The sequence below is a fragment of the Anomaloglossus baeobatrachus genome, chromosome 11 (assembly GCF_048569485.1).
Source record: "Anomaloglossus baeobatrachus isolate aAnoBae1 chromosome 11, aAnoBae1.hap1, whole genome shotgun sequence".
NCBI classification, from domain to species: Eukaryota; Metazoa; Chordata; class Amphibia; order Anura; family Aromobatidae; genus Anomaloglossus; species Anomaloglossus baeobatrachus.
The window spans coordinates 143,390,142-143,410,828 of record NC_134363.1 but is presented as its reverse complement, the minus strand read 5'-3'; the positions used below and the strand labels follow the sequence as shown (position 1 = coordinate 143,410,828).

General features: G+C 43.4%; 2 protein-coding genes across 2 annotated transcripts; both read right to left on the bottom strand.

The window, feature by feature from the left end:
- Positions 1-9,871: 9,871 nt before the first annotated feature.
- On the bottom strand, positions 9,872-10,804 carry LOC142256504 (olfactory receptor 5G29-like). Its single transcript, XM_075328229.1, has one exon. It carries the CDS (start codon positions 10,802-10,804, stop codon positions 9,872-9,874), a length of 933 nt encoding a protein of 310 aa, XP_075184344.1.
- Positions 10,805-19,065: 8,261 nt separating this feature from the next.
- Positions 19,066-19,998, bottom strand: LOC142255863 (olfactory receptor 5A2-like). Its single transcript, XM_075327311.1, has one exon. It carries the CDS (start codon positions 19,996-19,998, stop codon positions 19,066-19,068), a length of 933 nt encoding a protein of 310 aa, XP_075183426.1.
- Positions 19,999-20,687: the final 689 nt, after the last annotated feature.

Here is a 20,687-nt window from a genome sequence, read left to right as displayed (position 1 = left end):
ATAAGATTACGCAATGACACCCTCACGTAATGTCGGCTTTCCCTGAATGTCCTTAACCATACCCTAAATCATAAACAAAGTGTAACACAAAAGAACAATAACCATAAAGGAGTAAAGCAATAAGGAAAATTCAGCAAGATACACTTAACTGAAGAGCTGGGATGCCAGACAACCATCCATCTAAGAATATAGCCAGCAGAGAAGTCTTGTGAATGGCAGGTATAAATAGGCCCACCCAGGATGTGATAGTGTAGAGCGCTGCCACACCCCAGGCCCTTGGGATACTCGGTTCCGGGCAGTGGATAATGGCGATCACTGTCACAGGTGGCCATGCCCGGTTCCTTGACCTGGGGGGCGCTCGGTAAAAGGGTTATTTTATGTCACTTGTGACGCCACTGGCGGGTTGCGGTAATAAGATGTCCCGTCGCTGCTGTGGTTTTAGGGACAGATGGTATAGCAGCAAGTGTGTTCGCACCCTCCACCAGTAGGGGCTTAAGTCCCATGTAGGTGTGCTGCGCCTTGTGGTGTGCCAGTAATAGACATGACACAGTTCATGCAGATTAACTGGTATTTACTCACTGAATGTTGCAAGTGCAGTTTGGTACGGCTGGTCAACTGACTTTCCTTTGTCCCGATGCTGACGTGAGTCCCAGTTGAGCCCTCCGTGCACATGCAGAGCTGATGGTCCCCTTTCCTGAAACTGTTGGTGACCTGTGGCGCTCCACTCCTTTGTTTTTCCGGGCACAGTATGACAGGCCTCGCGGTCCCTTGTGGGGTAGGCTACTTCTCTGTGCCCTCTCCTGGGTCCTATATATGAGGCTGTGTCCCTGACTATGGGTGGTGTGGTACCTGGAAGTCACCACACATGGCTGGATCAGCAGACCGCCTGGAGCTGTCGTCTACTCTAGGATCCAGTACCCCGTCGTGCGTAGTACCTGAGATTTTCTGTCTACCCTTAGGCTACTACCTCCTAGTCACCCTTTTGGGGGTCTCCTCACAATCCTCGCACCCCTCTCACTCACTGACTTCTTTCAACTGTCACTCCTTCAACTGTCGTTTTTTCTCTGCCTACTCTGCCTAGCAACACCTGTCGCTCTCCACTAACCATGCCCCTTCCCCAGGCCAACAGCTAAGGGATTGGGTCTCACATCTGACCACTTTTAACCCTCTACATGCTGCACCCAGTTCTCAGGGAATGTGCCCCTACCTGTGTGTGAGGTGTGGGTTGTCAGCAGAGGGTGTTCCAAAAAGCCTTAGGATCCTGCAGACCACTGGTGTAGCATAGCCCATGGTGCTGCATTAGGACAGAGGCAAAATTGAAAGTTGAGAACACCTGACTAACTGCAAACCAAAGAAGAAGTAAGAATAAACGAACCATCAGCATTGGAATATAAAGTGACCAGGCTGTGGCTCATCAGGGAAGAAAACTAATCACATAGCAAAAGGTGACCAAGACCAAGGCATGGCAGAACAACAGTGGCACCTAAAAATGCTGAGGCAGCACTTTAGCAAATGAAGAGGAGGTGCCCATGAGCTGAAGTTGGACTGAAGCTGTGTGCGATAAGTTCCACCAAGTTGCTAGTGAAGAGGAGAAAGGGAGATGTTATTTCACTACATGAGATTTCTATAAATCTAAAAAAACTCAGTTGGTTAAATACGTATACAATTAAAACTAAGTCACATAAAATCAATGTGAATGAGGCTCTGGCCCAGATGGGCAGCATCCAAGAGTTTTTCAAGAGGTTGTCGGATCAAAACCCACAAGTCTATGTTCACTCTATTTGACTGCAGACTTGTGAATCCTCACAGTGCACAGTGCATGCAAATTTTCCAGTTTCCGAGCGGGGAATGGCAGTACACATACTCTGCCAGAATCTGACTAGAGGGGTGCGACCTTGCTCAATACACTTGTACTATGCATATCACATACTGGAGGCCACGTGTCAGGCATTCCCGTCTCTGACACTGGAGAAACCTCCCAGCGTAACCTCTTTAGTGCATCCCCTTTAGGCCGGTGTCACACTTGCGAGTGCCTCGCATGTATCTCGCGCGAATTTTGCGTTGGATCACCCAGCACAGACTCACACTCTCCGGACAGGAACGTCTCAGCTGCATAGAGATGCATGCAACGGACCCGCTCCTGTCAGGAGAGTGTGAGTCCGTGCCGGGTAATGCAACGCGAGACTCACGCGAGATACATGCGAGGCACTCGCAAGTGTGACACCGGCTTTAGAGACTCATTACTGACTGCTACAGACTTCAGGATTATGTGATGCACATTTTCAAAAATATTCAAGTTCTTTCCCAGGTATTTCTTGACCAGTAACCTTAACACCATTGTGGGAAAAATGTTGGAGGAGCTTATAAGGGATTATATACAGGAGTATGTTGTTGAAAATTATATTATAAGTGATAGCCAGCCCGGTTTCAGTAAGGACAAACGTTGTACTATAGAAAAGAAAAAAGAAACGGCCCACACATGTATAGTACAGGTGCACAAATGTGCCTTGTGACCAATATACAGACACAGAGCTACGAATAATGAGTACTTAAGCTTCAATATTGCCATGAACGTTAAAAAAGTAAGGTACTTAGAGTTTGTTGATCAATAAGGTACTTAGCATTATTTTTATTAACCCCTTCAGCCCCCAGCCTGTTTTCACCTTAAAGACCTGGCCATTTTTTACATTTCTGACCAGTGTCACTTTGACAGGTTATAACTCTGGAACGCTTCAACGGATCCTGGCGATTCTGAGATTGTTTTTTCGTGACATATTGTACTTCATGTCAATGGTAAATTTAGGCCGATATTTTTTGCGCTTATTTGTGAAAAATTTGGAAATTTGGCGAAAATTTTGAAAATTTTGCAATTTTCAAAATTTGAAATTTTATGCCCATAAATCTGTGAGATATGTCACACAAAATAGTTACTATATAACATTTCCCACTTGTCTACTTTACACCAGCGCAATTTTCGAAACAATTTTTTTTTCCGTTAGGAAGTTAGAGGGGTTCAAAGTTCATATGCAATTTTTCATTTTTCCAACAAAATTTACAAAAAAAATTTTTTAGGTACCACATCACATTTGGAGTGACTTTGAGAGACCTAGGTGACAGAAAATACCCAAAAGTGACCCCATTCTAAAATCTGCACCCCACACTCTGCTGAAAACTACATCCAAAAAGTTTATTAACCCTTTAGGAGCTTTACAGCAACCAAAGCAATGTGGAAGGAAAAAAATGAAAATTTTACTTTTTTACACAAAAATGTTACTTTAGCCATAAAATTTAGCATTTTCACAAGGGTATCAGGAAAAATGCACCATCAAATTAATTGTGCAATTTTTCCTGAGTACACCGATATCTCATATGTGGGGGAAATCAATTGTTTGGGCGCACGGCAAGGCTCGGAAGAGAAGGAGCATCATTTGAATTTTTGAAAGCAAAATTATCTGGAATAATTAGCAGATGCGATGTTGCGTTTGGAGACCCCCTAAGGTGCCTAAACAATGGAGCTCCCCCACAAGTGACCCCATTTTGGAAACTAGACCCCTCATGGAATTTATCTAGATGTTTATTGAGCACTTTGAACCTCTGGGGGCTTCACAAAAGTTAATAACTTTGAGCCGTGAAAATAAAAAAAAAAAAAAATTACCACGAAATTGTTACTTCAATCAGGTAGCTTTTTTTCCACAAGCGTATCAGGAAAAATTGCAACATAAAATGTATTGTGCATTTTCTCCTGAGTACACAGATACCTCATATGTGGTGGAAATCAAATGTTTGGGCGCACAGCAGGGCTCGGAAGGCAAGGAGCGACATTTGACTTTTCAAACGCAAAATTGTCTGGAATCGTTAGTGGATGCCATGTTGTGTTTGGAGACCCCCTGAGGTGCCTAAACATTAAAGCTCCCCCACAAGTGACCCCATTTTGGAAACTAGACCCCTCATTGAATTTATCTAGATGTTTACTGAACACTTTGAACCCCTGGAGGCTTCACAAAAGTTTAGAATGTTCAGCCGTGAAAATATATATAATTTTTTTTTACCATGAAATTGTTATTTCAACCAGGTAGCTTTTTCTTCCACAAGGGTATCAGAAAAAAATGCACCATAAAATGTATTGTGCAATTTCTCCTGAGTACACAGATACCTCATATGTGGTGGAAAGTAATTGTCTGGGCACACAGCGGGGCTCAGAAGAGAAGGAGCGCCATTTCACATCAAAATTGGTTGGAATTATTAGCGTACGCCATGTTGCGTATGGAGACCCGCTGAGGTGCCTAAACAATGGAGCTCCCCCACAAGTGACCTCATTTTGGAAACTAGACCCCCATGGCATAAATCTACATGGGTAATAATGAGCACTTTGAACCCTCATGTGCTTCATACATTGAGGCATAAAAACAAAAAAGTACTTTTTTTTTTCCACAAAAATGTTATTTTAGGCTCAATTTTTTAATTTTTACAGGGGTATCATGATAAAATGGACCGCAAAATTTGTTGGGCAATTTGTTCTGAGTACGCTGATACCTCATATGTGGCAGAAAACCACTGTTTGGGCGCACGGCAGAGCTCCAGAGGGAAGGAGCGTCATTTGACTTTTTAAATGGAAAATTAGCTGGAATTGTTAGCCGCACCATGTTGCGTTTGATCCCCCTGATGTGCTCAAACAGTGGAGCTCCCCCACATGTGACCCCATGTTGGAAACTAGACCCCCCCCATACAAAGAAATATTAGTTTGGCAAAATAAAAAATACAGACGTCAGTAAAAAAAATATATATATATATATATATATATATATAATGAGCGCCTGCAACTGACACTAAAGCAAGTGCCACACGTGAGAGCAATGCACAAATCTCGCATCACATCACCTGACACAGCCGCATACTCCTGTCTGTAAGAGAGCGACCATGCCGGATGATGCGGAGTGAGGCTTGTGCATCGCTCTCATGTGTGGCACTGGGCTGACCCTTACAATATTCAGTAAAAAATACTGTAGTTGACGATTACTACAGTATAATTTTACTGGCCCTAAACTAAGTTTATTTGTATTTCTTTCTTAGTTTACATAAAAAAAATTAGGACGAATGCACGGATGCGCTGCAAAAAGGGGGGGGACTAGGTGGGATGGAAAAAAGATGGATGGAGGATAGAAGAGGGCGCAACGGATGCAGGAGCAGCGGAGGATGGGATAGGGGGCGCGGCGGAGGATGGGAGAGGGCGCGGCGGAGGATGGGAGAGGGGGCGGCGGAAGATGGGAGAGGGGGCGCGGCAGAGGATGGGAGAGGGCGCGGCGGATGGAGGAGCGGCGGAGGAAGGGGGGGCGAGGGGAAGGGTAGAATGGGAGTGGGAGGTGAGATTGGGGATAGCTACCTTACAGAATGGATCTAGGCAGCAGGATTGCAGCAGATCCGGGAGGGGGGAGAGGGGGCAGAGGATTAAGGGGATGGGAGAGAGCAGGCAGCAGATCAGGGAGGGGGCAGAGGCTGATGGGGTAGTGAGGTGGCAGATGCAGGGGCGACGAGGCTGATGGGGGAGTGAGTTGGCAGATGCAGGGGCGCAGAGGCTGATGGGGGAGTGAGGTGGCAGATGCAGGGGCGAAGCGGCAGATGCAGGGGCGCAGCGGCAGATGGGGAGAGTGCGGCGGCTGATGGGGAGAGTGCGGCGGCTGATGCAAGGGCGGTGGAGCGGCTGATGGGGAGAGTGCAGTGGCTGATGGGGAGAGTGTGGCGGCTGATGGCGAGAGTGCAGCGGCTGATGCAGGGGCGGTGGAGCGGCTGATGGGGAGAGTGCAGCGGCAGATGCAGGGGCGGTGGAGCGGCTGATGGGGAGAGTGCGGCGGCTGATGGGGAGAGTGCGGCGGCGCGGGTGATGGGGAGAGTGCGGCGGCTGATGGGGAGAGTGCGGCGCCTGATGGGGAGAGTGCGGCGGCTGATGGGGAGAGTGCGGCGGCTGATGCAGGGGTGGTGGAGTGGCTGATGGGGAGAGTGCAGTGGCTAATGGGGAGAGTGCAGCGGCAGATGCAGGGGTGGTGGAGCGGCTGATGGGGAAAGTGCAGTGGCTGATGGGGAGAGTACAGTGGCTGATGGGGAGAGTGCAGTGGCTAATGGGGAGAGTGCAGCGGCAGATGCAGGGGCGGTGGAGCGGCTGATGGGGAGAGTGCAGTGGCTAATGGGGAGAGTGCAGCGGCAGATGCAGGGGCGGTGGAGCGACTGATGGGGAGAGTGCAGTGGCTAATGGGGACAGTGCAGCGGCAGATGCAGGGGCGGTGGAGTGGCTGATGGGGAGAGTGCAGTGGCTGATGGGGAGAGTGCAGCAGCAGATGCAGGGGCGGTGGAGCGGCAGATGCAGGGGCGGTGGAGCGGCAGATACAAGCAAGCAGCAGAAAGAAAGCAGTGGCGTCAGATGCAGGGGGGGGCGCAGCGTGAGAGCAGTGGCGTCAGATGCCTCCATGCATCTGACGCTGCTGCGCCCCCCCTGCATCTGACGCCACTGCTTTCTTACTGCTGAGTAGCGGCGTAACATGCAGGGGCGCAGCCGGAAAGTAGCGGCGTCACATGCAGGGGGAGAGTAGCGGCGTCAGATGCAGGGGCGCAGCGGGAGAGCAGGGGCGAAGCACATGGAGCAGGGCAGCGGTGGATCGGGGGCTGTGACTCACAGATGGGCGCCCGCAGGGATCGCTCTCCCCAGATTCCACGGAGGGAGAAGCTAAGGAGAGCGATCTCCTACAAAGAGCTCACCCGGTCCCAGATGCACGGTACTGCTTGGAGAGATGGGTCACAAGGCCGATCTCTCCAATCAGAGCTGGGGGCGGGTGCAGTAAAGCACACTGAGCTCCAGCCAATGGCCAGTGCTGCAGCTGCACTGACATAGCTGGATTTCAATGCTTCAGCCATTTTCAATGGCTGAAACATAACACTGGCTGTGATTGGCTGAGCGGCGTTCGTCAGCCAATCACAGCCTCCGTAGGTCCGGGAAGGAGACACCACCCCTCCTGAGGTCAGGTACAAGTCCTCTCCTTCCCGAATCTACAGTTTTTTAAAACCGATGGCGGTGCCCGGTGCTCTGGTGCCGCGATTACGCCATGACGGATGTATCCGTCATGGGTCTTTAAGTACCAGGGCACCATGACGGCTAGATCCGTCAAAGGTCGTGAAGGGGTTAAAGGGCGCAAAAGCCATCCAACCACGTCAAGGTGTACCTTTAATATGGCTGGTACCTAATGACTAAATGTCCTACCTCTCCATGTACTAAACAAAGCCTTCTCAAAATGTTGATAAGGGTTCATCCATATTTAAGTACACCTTGATATTCGATTGACAAACTGCTAAGTACCTTATGTTTTTAACGTTTACAGAAAATTAAAGATTATGAATTCATTAATTGTAATCTGCTGCCGCACCGTATCTGTAGAGGATGTCAAACTAATCCCATTAATTTTCCTGAAGAGCTAAGTAGAAAGTTGGACAAAGGAGTAGCGGTGGATATAGTAGTTGTGGACTTTGTAATGGCATTTGACATCTAAATTAACCTCTTTACGCCATGGCTATTTTTACGTTTTCGATTTTTCCTCCCCTTCTTCCAAGAGCCATAGTTTTTTTTATTTTTCCTCAATATTGCCATATGAGAGCTTTGTGCTACCTTTAACATACAACATTCTTTTTCCCATATAGTATACTGGAAAACGGAAAAAAAATCCAAGAGAAGTGAAATTGCAATAAAACTGCAATTCCACAATTGTTTTTTTTTTCTTTTACCATGTTCTCTGTATGGTAAAACTGACCTGGCATTATAATTTTCCAGATCAGTACGAGTATGTAAATTCCAAACTTGTTTAAATTAAAAGAGGAAAAAAATCAGAAGTTTGTAAAAAAAAAAAAATCTAAATAAATTTGCTTTTGGCTCCATTTTTTCAGAACCATAACATTTTTATTTTTCAGTATCTGGGGCTACGTGATGGCTTATTTTGTGCACACTTAGCTGATGTTTTTACTGATGACATTTTTTGGAAAGATACAATGTTTTAATCACCTTTTATATTATTTTATTGCAAGGTTGGGGCAATCAAAAAAATGTAATTCTGGCACTTTTAACTTTCTTTTTCATTACGCTGTTTTCTAATCGGAGGAATTTATTTGAGATAAATGAAAAATAACGCTGATCAAAATTAGAGAACACTTTCAGATACCTGACATGTATTGGTGTTACATTAAACATTAATCTGGCACCTGGTGCTTATTTCCTAAATTATCTGATAAACCCTATTTAACTGGCAGCGTAACTTTCCAGTTTGCACTGACTGTCTGGTTGCCCTCAAAAGACAAATGTAAGAGAGGACATGATAATGCAGAGAATCTCTTTGGGTAATTGCGCCAACACTACAGCTGGAATTGCTTGGCAATTTAGCACTGAACATGGTAAGGATCTGTCTCATTATACAGTGTCACAACTTTTAAAAGCATTTGAACTGAAAGCCCACTCTGCAGTGACCAAATCTCTAATTAGCAGAAAGAATCAAAATGCTAGACTTACCTTTGGTTAGGAGCATGTTGTATGGACAGAGGAGAAGTGGTCCACAGTTCATTTTACTGGTAAAACCAAGTTTACTTTATTTGGGTCTGATGGGAAACATTATGTTCTTCGACAAACTGAGGAAAGACTGAGCCCAAAGTGTGTTAAGAAGTCAGTGAAAGGTGCTGGAGGAGGTGTCATGGTTTGGGGAATGTTTTCTGCAGCAGGAGTTGGACCTCTCATACAGCTACATGGCAGAGTGAATGCAAGTGTGTATCCGAACCTTCTTCAATAACACGTGGTTCCTTACTTGCGTTCATCACTCAATCAGCCAGCAATTTTCATGCAGAACAATGCCCCCTGTCACACAGCAAAATGAGTAAATCAGTGTCTTTAAACAGAAAACATTGAATCAATGAAATGGCCAGCCCAGAATTTGGATCTAAACCCAATAGAAAACCACTGGAAAATCCTTGGCGACAAAGTTATGGCCAAGAAACCCACAACAGTCAAAGAACTGTGGAAGAGACTGGAAGAAGAGTGGACCAAAATCCCACCAGAGCAGTGTGAGAGACTAGTGATGTCCTGTGGCCGCAGATGTGCTGAAGTCATTCACAGCGATGGCCGGTACACGTCCTACTGATTGTGACTGTTGTTACCTACAGAAAATTTACTTATAATCTTTCTCTGTGCTACAGTCATTGCTGTTCTCTAATTATGATCAACACGTTTGGGGCAAAATAAAGGTTTTATGTTGATAAACTTTGGATCTTTTATAAAATACTATTCTAGTGGCATGGTGCACCCCTTACACAAAACCTTCAAATGTTCATCAAGGAGATTACATTATTTCTGAAAAAAGAAAGGGATCATACATGTTCTCTAATTTTGATGTCCACTGTAGAATCCATGAAAATGTTTGAGTGCATTGCAGAGACTAATCAGGGGCTGCAAATGAGGGAGAAATATAAAAAAGTAGAGAAATAAAGAAAGATAGAGAGAAACCGAGAAAAGGATTAGATCTAGCTTTAATAAAAGTTAAACTGTATTTACGCTAAAATATATATTTTTGAGATTTGATTTGACCTCTACAGTCACATCCAAATCATTTAAGACTTTTTGGATTTAGACTAAAGTATAAACTGAGAGAGAAAACGTATAAAAAAGGAGAAAAGTATAACTAGCTTTATTTAATTTACAATTGTATTAACCCTAAAAATATGGTCATGTCAAAATCATTTGACTTGTCTATTTGGAATTAGACTAAATTTCAAACTGTGCATCCACAAATAAATTATATTTTATATGCGGAAAAATAAAATGGGAAAATTAAACAGGAACAGAAATAATGGTTTAGAGTCTTTTCATCTGTAAAAATATGTTCTTGATACTTGATTTGACCTCTTGGTTCCGTAGGCTGTATATAAAAGGGTTAAAGAGCGGAGAAATAACTGTATACATTAACGAGATCACACTGTTTTGTCCAATTCTATGGCTTGACCTGGGTCTAAAGTACATAAAAATTGCTGAACCATAAAATATTATAACAACCAAAAAGTGAGAGGAGCAGGTTGCAAAAGTTTTTTTCTTGCTGGATGAGGAATGAAGTTTTAGAATTTTTGAAATGATCTCTACATAGGAAATCAATGTTAAAATAAAGGAACCAATCACAAGACATCCGCCAATCACAAATATCACAAGTTCATTAACCCAAATATCCTGGCAGGAAAGTTCTAGGACGGGTGGCACATCACAGAAGAAATGGTCTATCTCATTTGATCCACAGAACGGTAATGAAAAAGTGAATGTTGTGTGAATTAGGGCATTCACGGCGCCAATGACATATGATCCCACTATATGCTGGATACAGAGAACGTCACTCATAATCACATTATATAACAGAGGGTGACATATGGCGTTATAGCGGTCATAAGCCATGGCTCCGAGCATGTAGCATTCTGTTCCACCCAACAGCAAGACACAATACATTTGTATAGCGCAGCCAGAGAAGGAGATGGCTTTACATTCTGACCATAGACTGGACAACATCTTAGGGACAGTACATGAGACGTATAGTATTTCCAGGAGTGAAAAATGTGAAAGAAAAAAATACATTGGAGTGTGAAGGCTTGGAGTTAGCTGGTATGCAAGGATTATAGATAGGTTCCCACCCACTGTAATGATATAGGAACATAAAAAGATCGGAAAAAGGAAAATTTGATTCTCGATAACTCCAGAAAATCCCAAAAGAATAAATTCTGTTACTATTGTGTGATTGCTCTTCATTGCATCTGATATCCTAGAAAATAAACAAAAATAGTAAAATCTGAAATATGAAACACATCTACTATACTTCTTTTTATAATAAAATATAATATGACAGATCAAGTTGGGGGGACTTTACTAATACATAAACTATAGTGATGAGCGAGTACCAAAAAGCTCGGGTGCGCGAGGCTCGGGCCGAGCATCCCAAGATACTCGTGTATTCGGCCCGAGCACCGAGCCCAATGTTATCCTATGGGAGACCCGAGTATTATTCTGAAATGACCCCTGGCAGCATGTAGAAACCATAAAAATGTAAAGTAAAAAAAAAAACGTGCGTGTGTGTATGCGTGTATATATATATACATGCGGAGTGGAGTGCGGGAGGGGGCTTAGCCGAGCGGGGAAGTGTCGGGCTAAAGGCACGGTCATGCTATGAGGGCCGGCCAATCACTGCAATTCCACAACTAACAGGGCTGTGGAATTGCAGTGGTCTGCCAGCCAATCCCTGCATGAGGGCTGGCTCTCAAAAGAGCGCCAACATGCAGGAATGAAGACAACGAGTACAGCACGAGTATCGCGAGATTACTCGGTACCCGCCGAGTAGCCCGAGTACAGCGATACTCGTGCGAGTACCGATTAGTGACAAGCATGCTCGCTCATCACTAATAAACTACTGTTTGTTGAGATATATGATCTACAGGAGTAACACTCAACAAATGGTTGGCCAAGGAAATTTTTCTGATGTCCTGACAATAGTTTAGAACAAGTCACTGAAGTTATTTAGACAGACCGGGAATGTCTTATTGGTGGAATTCTGACCCTCAGGCTCCTCAATAATTACCAGAACAAAGACTCAGTGTATACCCTCAACAGCCACATGTGAACATGCAGTACAGTCTTTATTCTGCTGATCCCAGGAGGCGGGAGGACTTAGACTTTCATGGGTCTCACACTGATGGCATATTCTAAGAATAGACAATCAATAACGTTTTTGTCTCTCCAAAATCACAGTTACATGTTAAATAAAAGCCACTTACTTTATATTTGTATTATCCATATTCTGGACACAGAGGTATTCGACTTTAATTCATCCCAAAGCATATTGGACAAAGATGTCTTCAGAAAGAGGATCTTTGTTCAGTCTTGTGCTCTTCATAATTTTTATCCGTTACTTGTTCCATTAATTTATGTCAAGGATGCATCTTACACAGTGATTGTACCATTCCTATATTATATAAAAGGTAGGGAATCATTTGGGACTCATCCCTTGAGTAATTGAGCTTTGCTTGTGCAAGAAACAGTTTTAGTAAGGGAAGTAATATTAGCCTTTCGAAACTTTTTAAAACAATTAAAACAGTTTTAAAAAAAAGACTTGGAAAGAGCTAAAAAAAAAGTGAGAGTGAGCAAGCTGGTCAGTAGAAGGAAGCTAGGGATCTCATCAGAGCGCTGCTTAGGTGAAAGGCTCACCTGTTGGTTAGTTCGGTAAGAGATAGAACTGGATCTAACAGCGATCAAAGTACTTGACGTTTTTTAGATTGGTTACCTGCCAAAAAACCTATAGTGACATAGTTAAATAGTTATATAGTAAATATGGTTGAAAAGAGACTCGTTGAAGGACACATGTAGATAGAAGTGGCTTCAAACACTGAGTAGTTTCTAACCTATTCTTGGTGATTACATTGTATTGCTGTGATCTGTAAAATGTAACCTCCAAGCAGCGTGCCACAGCATTGACATGTAACCAACAAGCACAGTTGTGCTTCAGTATCATTGTGTGCCTCAGTATTGATGTGTAAACACCAAGATTCATTCCATAGTTGTGTAACCATCAAGATGCGTGACATTATCCAATGTATAACCATCAAGTTTGTGCCCTAATTGAATGACTGTAGCTATTATGCTTCCTGTCCTCAAGTTGAACAAACCTGTTTCAGTTTAACCCTCCAGTGACTGAGTTAGAGCTGAGCGTTGAGTTTGCCGAGCCCAATCAAACAAGGGGTACATTTGTCAAACCTTTATCAAACTGAACTTCAAACCTTTATCGAACCTTTTCGAACCTCATTGAATTCAATTGGAGGCCAAATGTGAGGCAGAGAAAACACCTTTGGGGGGGTCGAAAAGCTTCCAAAACAGCAAAAGTATATTTCAGAGTGCAACACCACTTTTTTGGCACAGCCATTATCTTCCTAGGCTATTGACAGAAAAAATATAGAGGTGGATGAGAGACAGGTATAAGGCTGGTGCTCCCACACCCCTGCCAGTATAGACAAGACACAACTTAGAGACCCATCTTAGAGTCTAGAGATTTAAAAACATTGCAGGCAGCAGGACAGTGGCATCAATTGCTCCTTCCTACCCCATTTCCCCATAGTGTCTTTGCACAGCAGGAAGGTATGGTCCATGCAACACAGGCCTGGCATTTCTATTTTAAAAAGTGAGCACACAGCGACTGGGACGCCTTCATCAGCGCATCCAGGTAGGAATAGTGCCCTAGACATTTCTGTACAACAAGATTGAGCACGTGAGCCATTCAATGCACATGTGATGTTGCCCAAGCGTAGTGTCGCCACCACGTTTGCACCATTATCGCACTCGGCCTTCCCTGGCTCCAGGTTCAGTGGAGACAGCTATTGATCAAACTTGGTCTGGATAGTGGCCCACAGCTCTGCAGCTATGTGACTGCATTCTCCAATACATAATAATTTAAGCACTGCCTGATAGCATTGACTTACACACAGGCTGTGTCCTAGCATTTTCATTTTAAAAATAAAGAGATGCATGAGGGCAGATGTAGAGCTGGTGCTCTAATACTCCTGGCATTACAGACAAAGGCCAACTAGGAGACCCTACTTAGAGTCTCCAAGAAGGAGAATGAAGCAGCAACTCGACCTGGTGGTAGGCAAACTTTTAATCCGTGTTTACAACAGACAACATAAACAGGGAGTGGAGGTGGGGTGCGGGGACGGCAGATGGACGACAGCCGTTTCACGCTGTGGCTAGCACTTTGACGAGTCCTAGTCTGAATCGTCAGCTGACTTCCTTTTAGTGAGTCATAGCTGTTGATGTGGTGAGTTAAAAAAACATTACAATATAACTAATCCAGTGCAATCAATACAACATGGTAAGAATACAGCGAATGCAGTACTACCAATACAACAATGTTATACAATATATCTTGACATATTTATGGTTTTACCTGATGTTACTTAGAGTTTCCTCATTTACAAAAATTAAGGTCAGGCAACAGGAAAAGTGGCTACAATTGGCACACTCTAGAAATAGCCCAACCAAGCAACATGTCAGCATGGGACCAGCCCAGGAACAAGGCCTGAACCACCATTTGTACCTTTACCAGAGACAGCAAGATGACAAACAGACATAGGTTTTATGCTCACAGAACACTGGCACTACAGAAAAATGGCAACATTTGGCACACACTGCAAATAGGCCAACTAAGTAACATGGCTGCGTGGGACCAGCCCAGAAACAAGGCCCAAACCTTTCTTCACCAAAGACAGCAAGATCAAAGACCGGCGTAGGACTGGTGCTCCCATACCCCTGGCACTACAGACCAAAGCCAACTTGGAAACCCTCCTTGGAGTCTCCACATTTCCAAAAATTAATCTCAAGCAAGAGGAAAAGTGGCAACAATTGGCACACACTACAAATAGGCCAACTAAGCAACATGGCTGCATGGGACAGGCCCTGGTACAAGGCCTGAACCAGCATTTCTACCTTCACCAGAGACAGCAAGATGACAGACAGGCGTAAGTCTCTTGCTCCCGGACCACTGAAACTGCAGTCAAAAGAGAATGTTGAAAATGGACTTAGAGTGTTGAGATTTAAAAACCTTTCAGGCAGACAGCAGTACAGGAGAATCAGTGCCGGATCATTTTTCCTATTTCCTTCATCCACTAACCGGTTGGGACTCACCGACGGATCCTAGGCACCCGCAAGGTCCAGCAGTCCGGGCAACAGGTGAGCTGAAGAATTTTTCTTTCCTTCATCTGAGACAGCAGTACAGTAGCATCAATTTTTCCCCTCCCCATAGAGCCTTGAAAGAGCTGGGAGGTATGGTTCAACACAGAGGCTGTATCCCGGCATTTGCATTTGAAAAATGAAGACATGCTACAGTGACCGATGTAGGCCTCTTGCTCCCAGAAGACTTCCTTGAGTGGTCTAGTTTCCAAAATGGTGTCACTTGTGGGGTGGTTTCTGCTGTTTAGGTACCTTAGGGGCTCTACAAATGCAACATACTAAGCTTTTTTAGCCAAATTTACCTTTCAAAATTCAAATATTGCTCCTTCTGTTTGTCCAAACAGAACTTTCTGAATACATGTGGGGTATCACCGCGCTCATATGACAGTGAGAAACAAACTATAGTGTCCATTTTTTGGTGTTACCTCTTGAAAAAGTCAGAAATTTGGTGCTAAATCAACATTTTTGCTAAAAAAAAGAAAATGTTCAATATGATGGCTTAATATTATCAAATTCTGTGAAGTACCTGTGGGTTCAAAATCCTTGAGGGGTCTAGTTTCCAGAATGGGGGTCACTTGTGGGGGGTTTCTGGTGTTTAGGTACCTTAGGGGCCCTGCAAATGCAACATGGTGCCCACAATCTATTTCAGCTAATTTTCTGTTCCAAAATTCAAATATTACTCCTTCTGTTTCGGGCCCTCCCATTTGTGCAAACAGAGGTTTCTGACCACATGTGGGGTATCAGCGCACTGAGAAGAAACCGGGGAACAAATTTCGGGGTCCATTTTAATGTGTTATTGTTTTGCCCCTGCAGCGGTCGAACTGCTCGGATCGGGGTCGCTGTGGCTCGAGGGTCTCTGGACCCGGGGGCTCGCGGCCACTTTAAATGTAAAGGGGCATTTACAGGGGATAATAAGTTCATGACGCCACCCATGGTGTGCGGTAAGGGAGTACCGCCGCTGCCGGTGGGAGTACCCGGGGAAAATGGAGTGGGGCAGATTGATGACGTTCCCTCCACGAGTAGGGGGAAGCCCTGGGACTCTGGATGGTGGAGAGGGGGGCGTGGTGCAGGTTTGGAAGCAGGGGGGAGAACAGCATACTGACTCAGGCACTGTTGGTAATGCTGCAACCGCAAATCAGACTCTGACACCAAGGTAAATCAAGGTAAATCAAGTCTTTGGTGCCGCTACCCTTTTGGGGGAGCTTGTCCGGGTGTCCGTCTCCTCTGGTACTGCTGGGTGGTCCGGAGCCTGCCTCCGTACACAAATTTTGGATGGTTCTTGTGACCCATTGGCTTAAAGCTGTCTGGGTCCCGCTCCCTATTTGTTGGTAGTGGAGCTGCACTCTCAAGGGCTCACGCTTGGGATTTTTGCAGGCTACATAAATTGAAAGGCTCTATCCCCCTCGTTGCGCTAGTGCCCCTGATCTCTGAGCTTCTTGGGGACAGTACGTGAAGACACTATCCTCCATAGGCTAATTGCCGGGTTGCCTGAAGCTTCTACCCGACCTAGGGTCCTGTAACCCACCGTGCTTTCGGTCCCGGACCGGTTATTAGACTCGAGCTGCTGACCGTCCTCCAAGACTAGGTCTAGGCACCAAGCCTCAATACCCTGAGACCGGGTCTCCAACTCCTCCGTGCCCAGACCACCGTCTGCGACCAAACCTCTAAATCCCAGGGGGCCACACGCTCGCCCCCAGCTCCTCACTACTCGAGAGCCACCACTGTTCTTTTCTACTTCCCTCCAACCAGTCTGCCTGACCCCTAGGTGGGCGGCCCTATTCCAGCTAAGCAGCCCACTGGTATGCCTGGCAGGTGTGGTGTGAAGTGTGGTTGGGATTTAGATGCGGATGGAGGCAGTACCATAGGTTGGGAACCCGGAACCATGAGGGGTTGAGCCCTGCACCCAAAAGACAGAAACAGGTCCAATGCCCTGTGACACCCTGACTAGTCCAGGGGCGTCACATTATTTCTTTTAAAAGTGAATAATTGGGGCTAGAGCAATATTTTTAAGTCAAATGATAATTTATTTTTTTTTCTCATTCCACATTGCTTTAGTTCCTGTGAAGCACCTGAAGGTTTAATAAACTTCTTGGATGTGATTTTGAGCACTTTGAGGGGTGCAGTTTTTAGAATGGTGTCACTTTTGGGTATTTCTATCACCTTTGCCCTTCAAAGTCACTTCAAAGATGATGTTGCCCCTAAAAAAAGAATTTTGTAAATTTTGTTAAAAAAAATTAGAAATTGCTGATGAACTTTGGAGCCCTTCTAATTTCTAAACCCCCAAAAATGTTGTTTAAAAAATTGTGCTGATGTAAAGTAGACATGTGGGAAATGTAATTTATTAACTATTTCGTGTGACATAACTCACTGGTGTAAGAGGATAAAAATTAAAGTTTTGAAATTTTCTAAATTTTCATCAAATTTCAAATTTTTTCACAAATAAAAGCAAAAACTGTTGTCCTAAATTTATCACTATCATGAAGTACAATATGTCAAGAAAAACAACCAACGACCTCACAGCAGGGGCCAGGTTGTTGCTGAATGTCACACACAGCGACAACACTAGCAACATCGCTGCTACGTCACAAAAGTTGTTCGTTAGCAGCGATGTTGCTAGCAATGTTGCTTAGTGTGACGGGGCCTTTACATTAAACATTAATCTGGCACCTGGTGCTTATTTCCTAAATTATCTGATAAACCCTATTTAACTGGCAGCGTAACTTTCCAGTTTGCACTGACTTTCTGGTTGCCCTCAAAAGACAAATGTAAGAGAGGACATGATAATGCAGAGAATCTCTATGGGTAATTGTTCCAACACTACAGCTGGAATTGCTTGGCAGTTCAGAACTGAACAGGGAAAGGATATGTCTCGTCATACAGTGTCACAACTTTTAAAAGCATTTGAACTGAAAGCCCACTCTGCAGTGACCAAATCTCTAATTAGCAGAAAGAATCAAAATGCTAGACTTACCTTTGGTGAGGAGCATGTTGTATGGACAGAGGAGAAGTGGTCCACAGTTCATTTTACTGGTAAAACCAAGTTTACTTTATTTGGGTCTGATGGGAAACATTATGTTCTTCGACAAACTGAGGAAAGACTAAGCCCAAAGTGTGTTAAGAAGTCAGTGAAAGGTGCTGGAGGAGGTGTCATGGTTTGGGGAATGTTTTCTGTAGCAGGACTTGGACCTCTCACACAGCTACATGGCAGAGTGAATGCAAGTCTGGATCAGAACCTTCTTCAACAACACGTGGTTCTTTACTTGCATTCATCACTCAATCAGCCAACAGTTTTCATGCAGGACAATGCCCCCTGTCACACAGCAAAAATGGGTAAATCAGTTCCTTTAAACAGAAAACATTGAAACAATGAAATGGCCGCCCAGAGTCCGGATCTAAACCTAATAGAAAACCCCTGGAAAATCCTTGGAGACAAAGTTATGGCCAAGAAACCCACAACAGTCAAAGAACTGTGGAAGAGACTGGAAGAAGAGTGGACCAAAATCCCACCAGAGCAGTGTGAGAGACTAGTGATGTCCTGTGGCCGCAGATGTGCTGAAGTCATTCACAGCGATGGCCAGTGCACGTCCTACTGATTGTGACTGTTGTTACCTTCAGAAAATGTACTTATATTCTTTCTCTCTGCTACAGTCATTGCTGTTCTCTAATTATGATCATCACGTTTTGGGCAAAATAAAGGTTTTATGTTGATAAACTTTGGATGTTTTGTAAAATACTGTTCCAGTGGCATAGTGCACCCCTAACACAAAACCTTCAAATGTTCATCAATGTAGATTACATTATTTCTGAAAAAAGGCAGTAGATCATACATTGTTGTCTAATTTTGATGTCCAGTGTAGAATGAAAATGTTTGAGTGCATTGCAGAGACTAATCAGGGGCTGGAAATGAGGGATAAATATAAAAAGTAGAGAAATAAAGAAAGATAGAGAGAAACCGAGAAAAGGATTAGCTCTAGCTTTAATAAAAGTTAAACTGTATTAACCCTAAAAATATATATTTTTGAGATTTGATTTGACCTCTACAGTCACGTACAAATAATTTAAGACTTTTTGGATTTAGACTAAATTACAAACTCAGAGAAAACGTAGAGAAAAGGAGTAAACTATAAGTAGCTTTATTTAATTTACAATTGTATTAATCCTTAAAATAAGGTCCCATCAAAATCATATAAGACTTATCTGTTTGGATTAAGACTAAATTACAAACTGTGCACCCAAAAATGTATTATATTTTAGATTCATAAAATAAAATGGCAAAATTAAAAATGAACAGAAATAATGGTTTAGAGTCTTTTCTTCTGTAAAAATATGGTCTTGATACTTGATTTGACCTCTTGGTTCCGTAGACTGTATATAAAAGGGTTAAAGAGCGGAGCAATAACTGTATACATTAACGAGACCACACTGTTTTGTCCAATTCTATGGCTTGACCTGGGTCTAAAGTACATAAAAATCCCTGAACCATAAAATATTGTAACAACTATAAAGTGAGAGGAGCAGGTTTCAAAAGTTTTTTTCTTGCTGGATGTGGAATGAAGTTTTAGAATTTTTGAAATGATCTGTATATAGGAAATCAATGTTAAAATGAAGGAACCAATTACAAGACAGCCGCCAATCACAAATATCACAAGTTCATTAACCCAAATATCCTGGCAGGAAAGTTCTAGTACGGGTGGCACATCACAGAAGAAATGGTCTATCTCATTTGTTCCACAAAACGGTAATGAAAAAGTGAATGTTGTATGAATTAGGGAATTCACCGCGCCAATGACATATGATCCCATTATATGTTTTATACAGACAACGTCACTCATAATCACAGTATATAACAGAGGGTGACATATGGCGTTATAGCGGTCATAAGCCATGGCTCCGAGCATGTAGCATTCTGTTCCACCCAACAGCAAGACACAATACATTTGTATAGCACAGCCAGAGAATGAGATGGCTTTACATTCTGACCATAGACTGGACAACATCTTAGGGACAGTACATGACACGTATAGTATTTCCAGGAGTGAAAAATTTGCAAGAAAAAAATACATTGGCGTGTGAAGGCTTGGAGTTAGCTGGTATGCCAGGATTATAGATAAGTTCCCAGCCACTGTGATGATATAGGTACATAAGAAGATTGGAAAAAGGAAGATTTGATTCTCGATAATTCCAGAAAATCCCAAAAGAATAAATCCTTTTACCATTGTGTAATTGTTCTTCATTTCATCTGATATCCTAGAAAATAAATATAAATAGTAAAATATGAAATGTGAAACATGTGTAATATACTTTTTATATAATAAAATATAATAGGACATATCAAGTTGTGGGGACTTTTATGGTATATAAACTATTGTTTGTTGACATACATGATCTACACGACTAACACTCAACAAATGGTTGGCCAAAATTTTTTTGTGATGGTCCACAATAGTTTAGAACAAGTCACTTAAGTTGTTTAGACAGACCGGGAATGTCTTATTAGTTGAAATCAGACCCTCAGGCTTCTCAATGATTACCAGAACAAAGACTCAGTGTATACCTTCAACAGCCAGTACAGTCTTTAATCTGCTGATCCCAGGAGGAGGGAGGACTTAAGGCCTCTTCACACACAGAGATAAATCTTTGGCAGATCTATGGTTGCAGTGAAATCATGGACATATTGTTCCATTTGTACACAGCCACAAACCTGGCACTGATTGTCCACAATTTCACTACAACCACAGATCTGTCAAAGATTTATCTCTGTGTGTGACAGGGCCTTTAGACTTTGATGGGTCTCACACTGATGGCATATTCTGAGAATAGACAATCAATAACTTTTTTGTCACTCCAAAATCACAGTTACATGTTAAATAAAAGCCACTTACTGTATATTAGTATCATCCATATTCTTGTTCCTGGACACAGA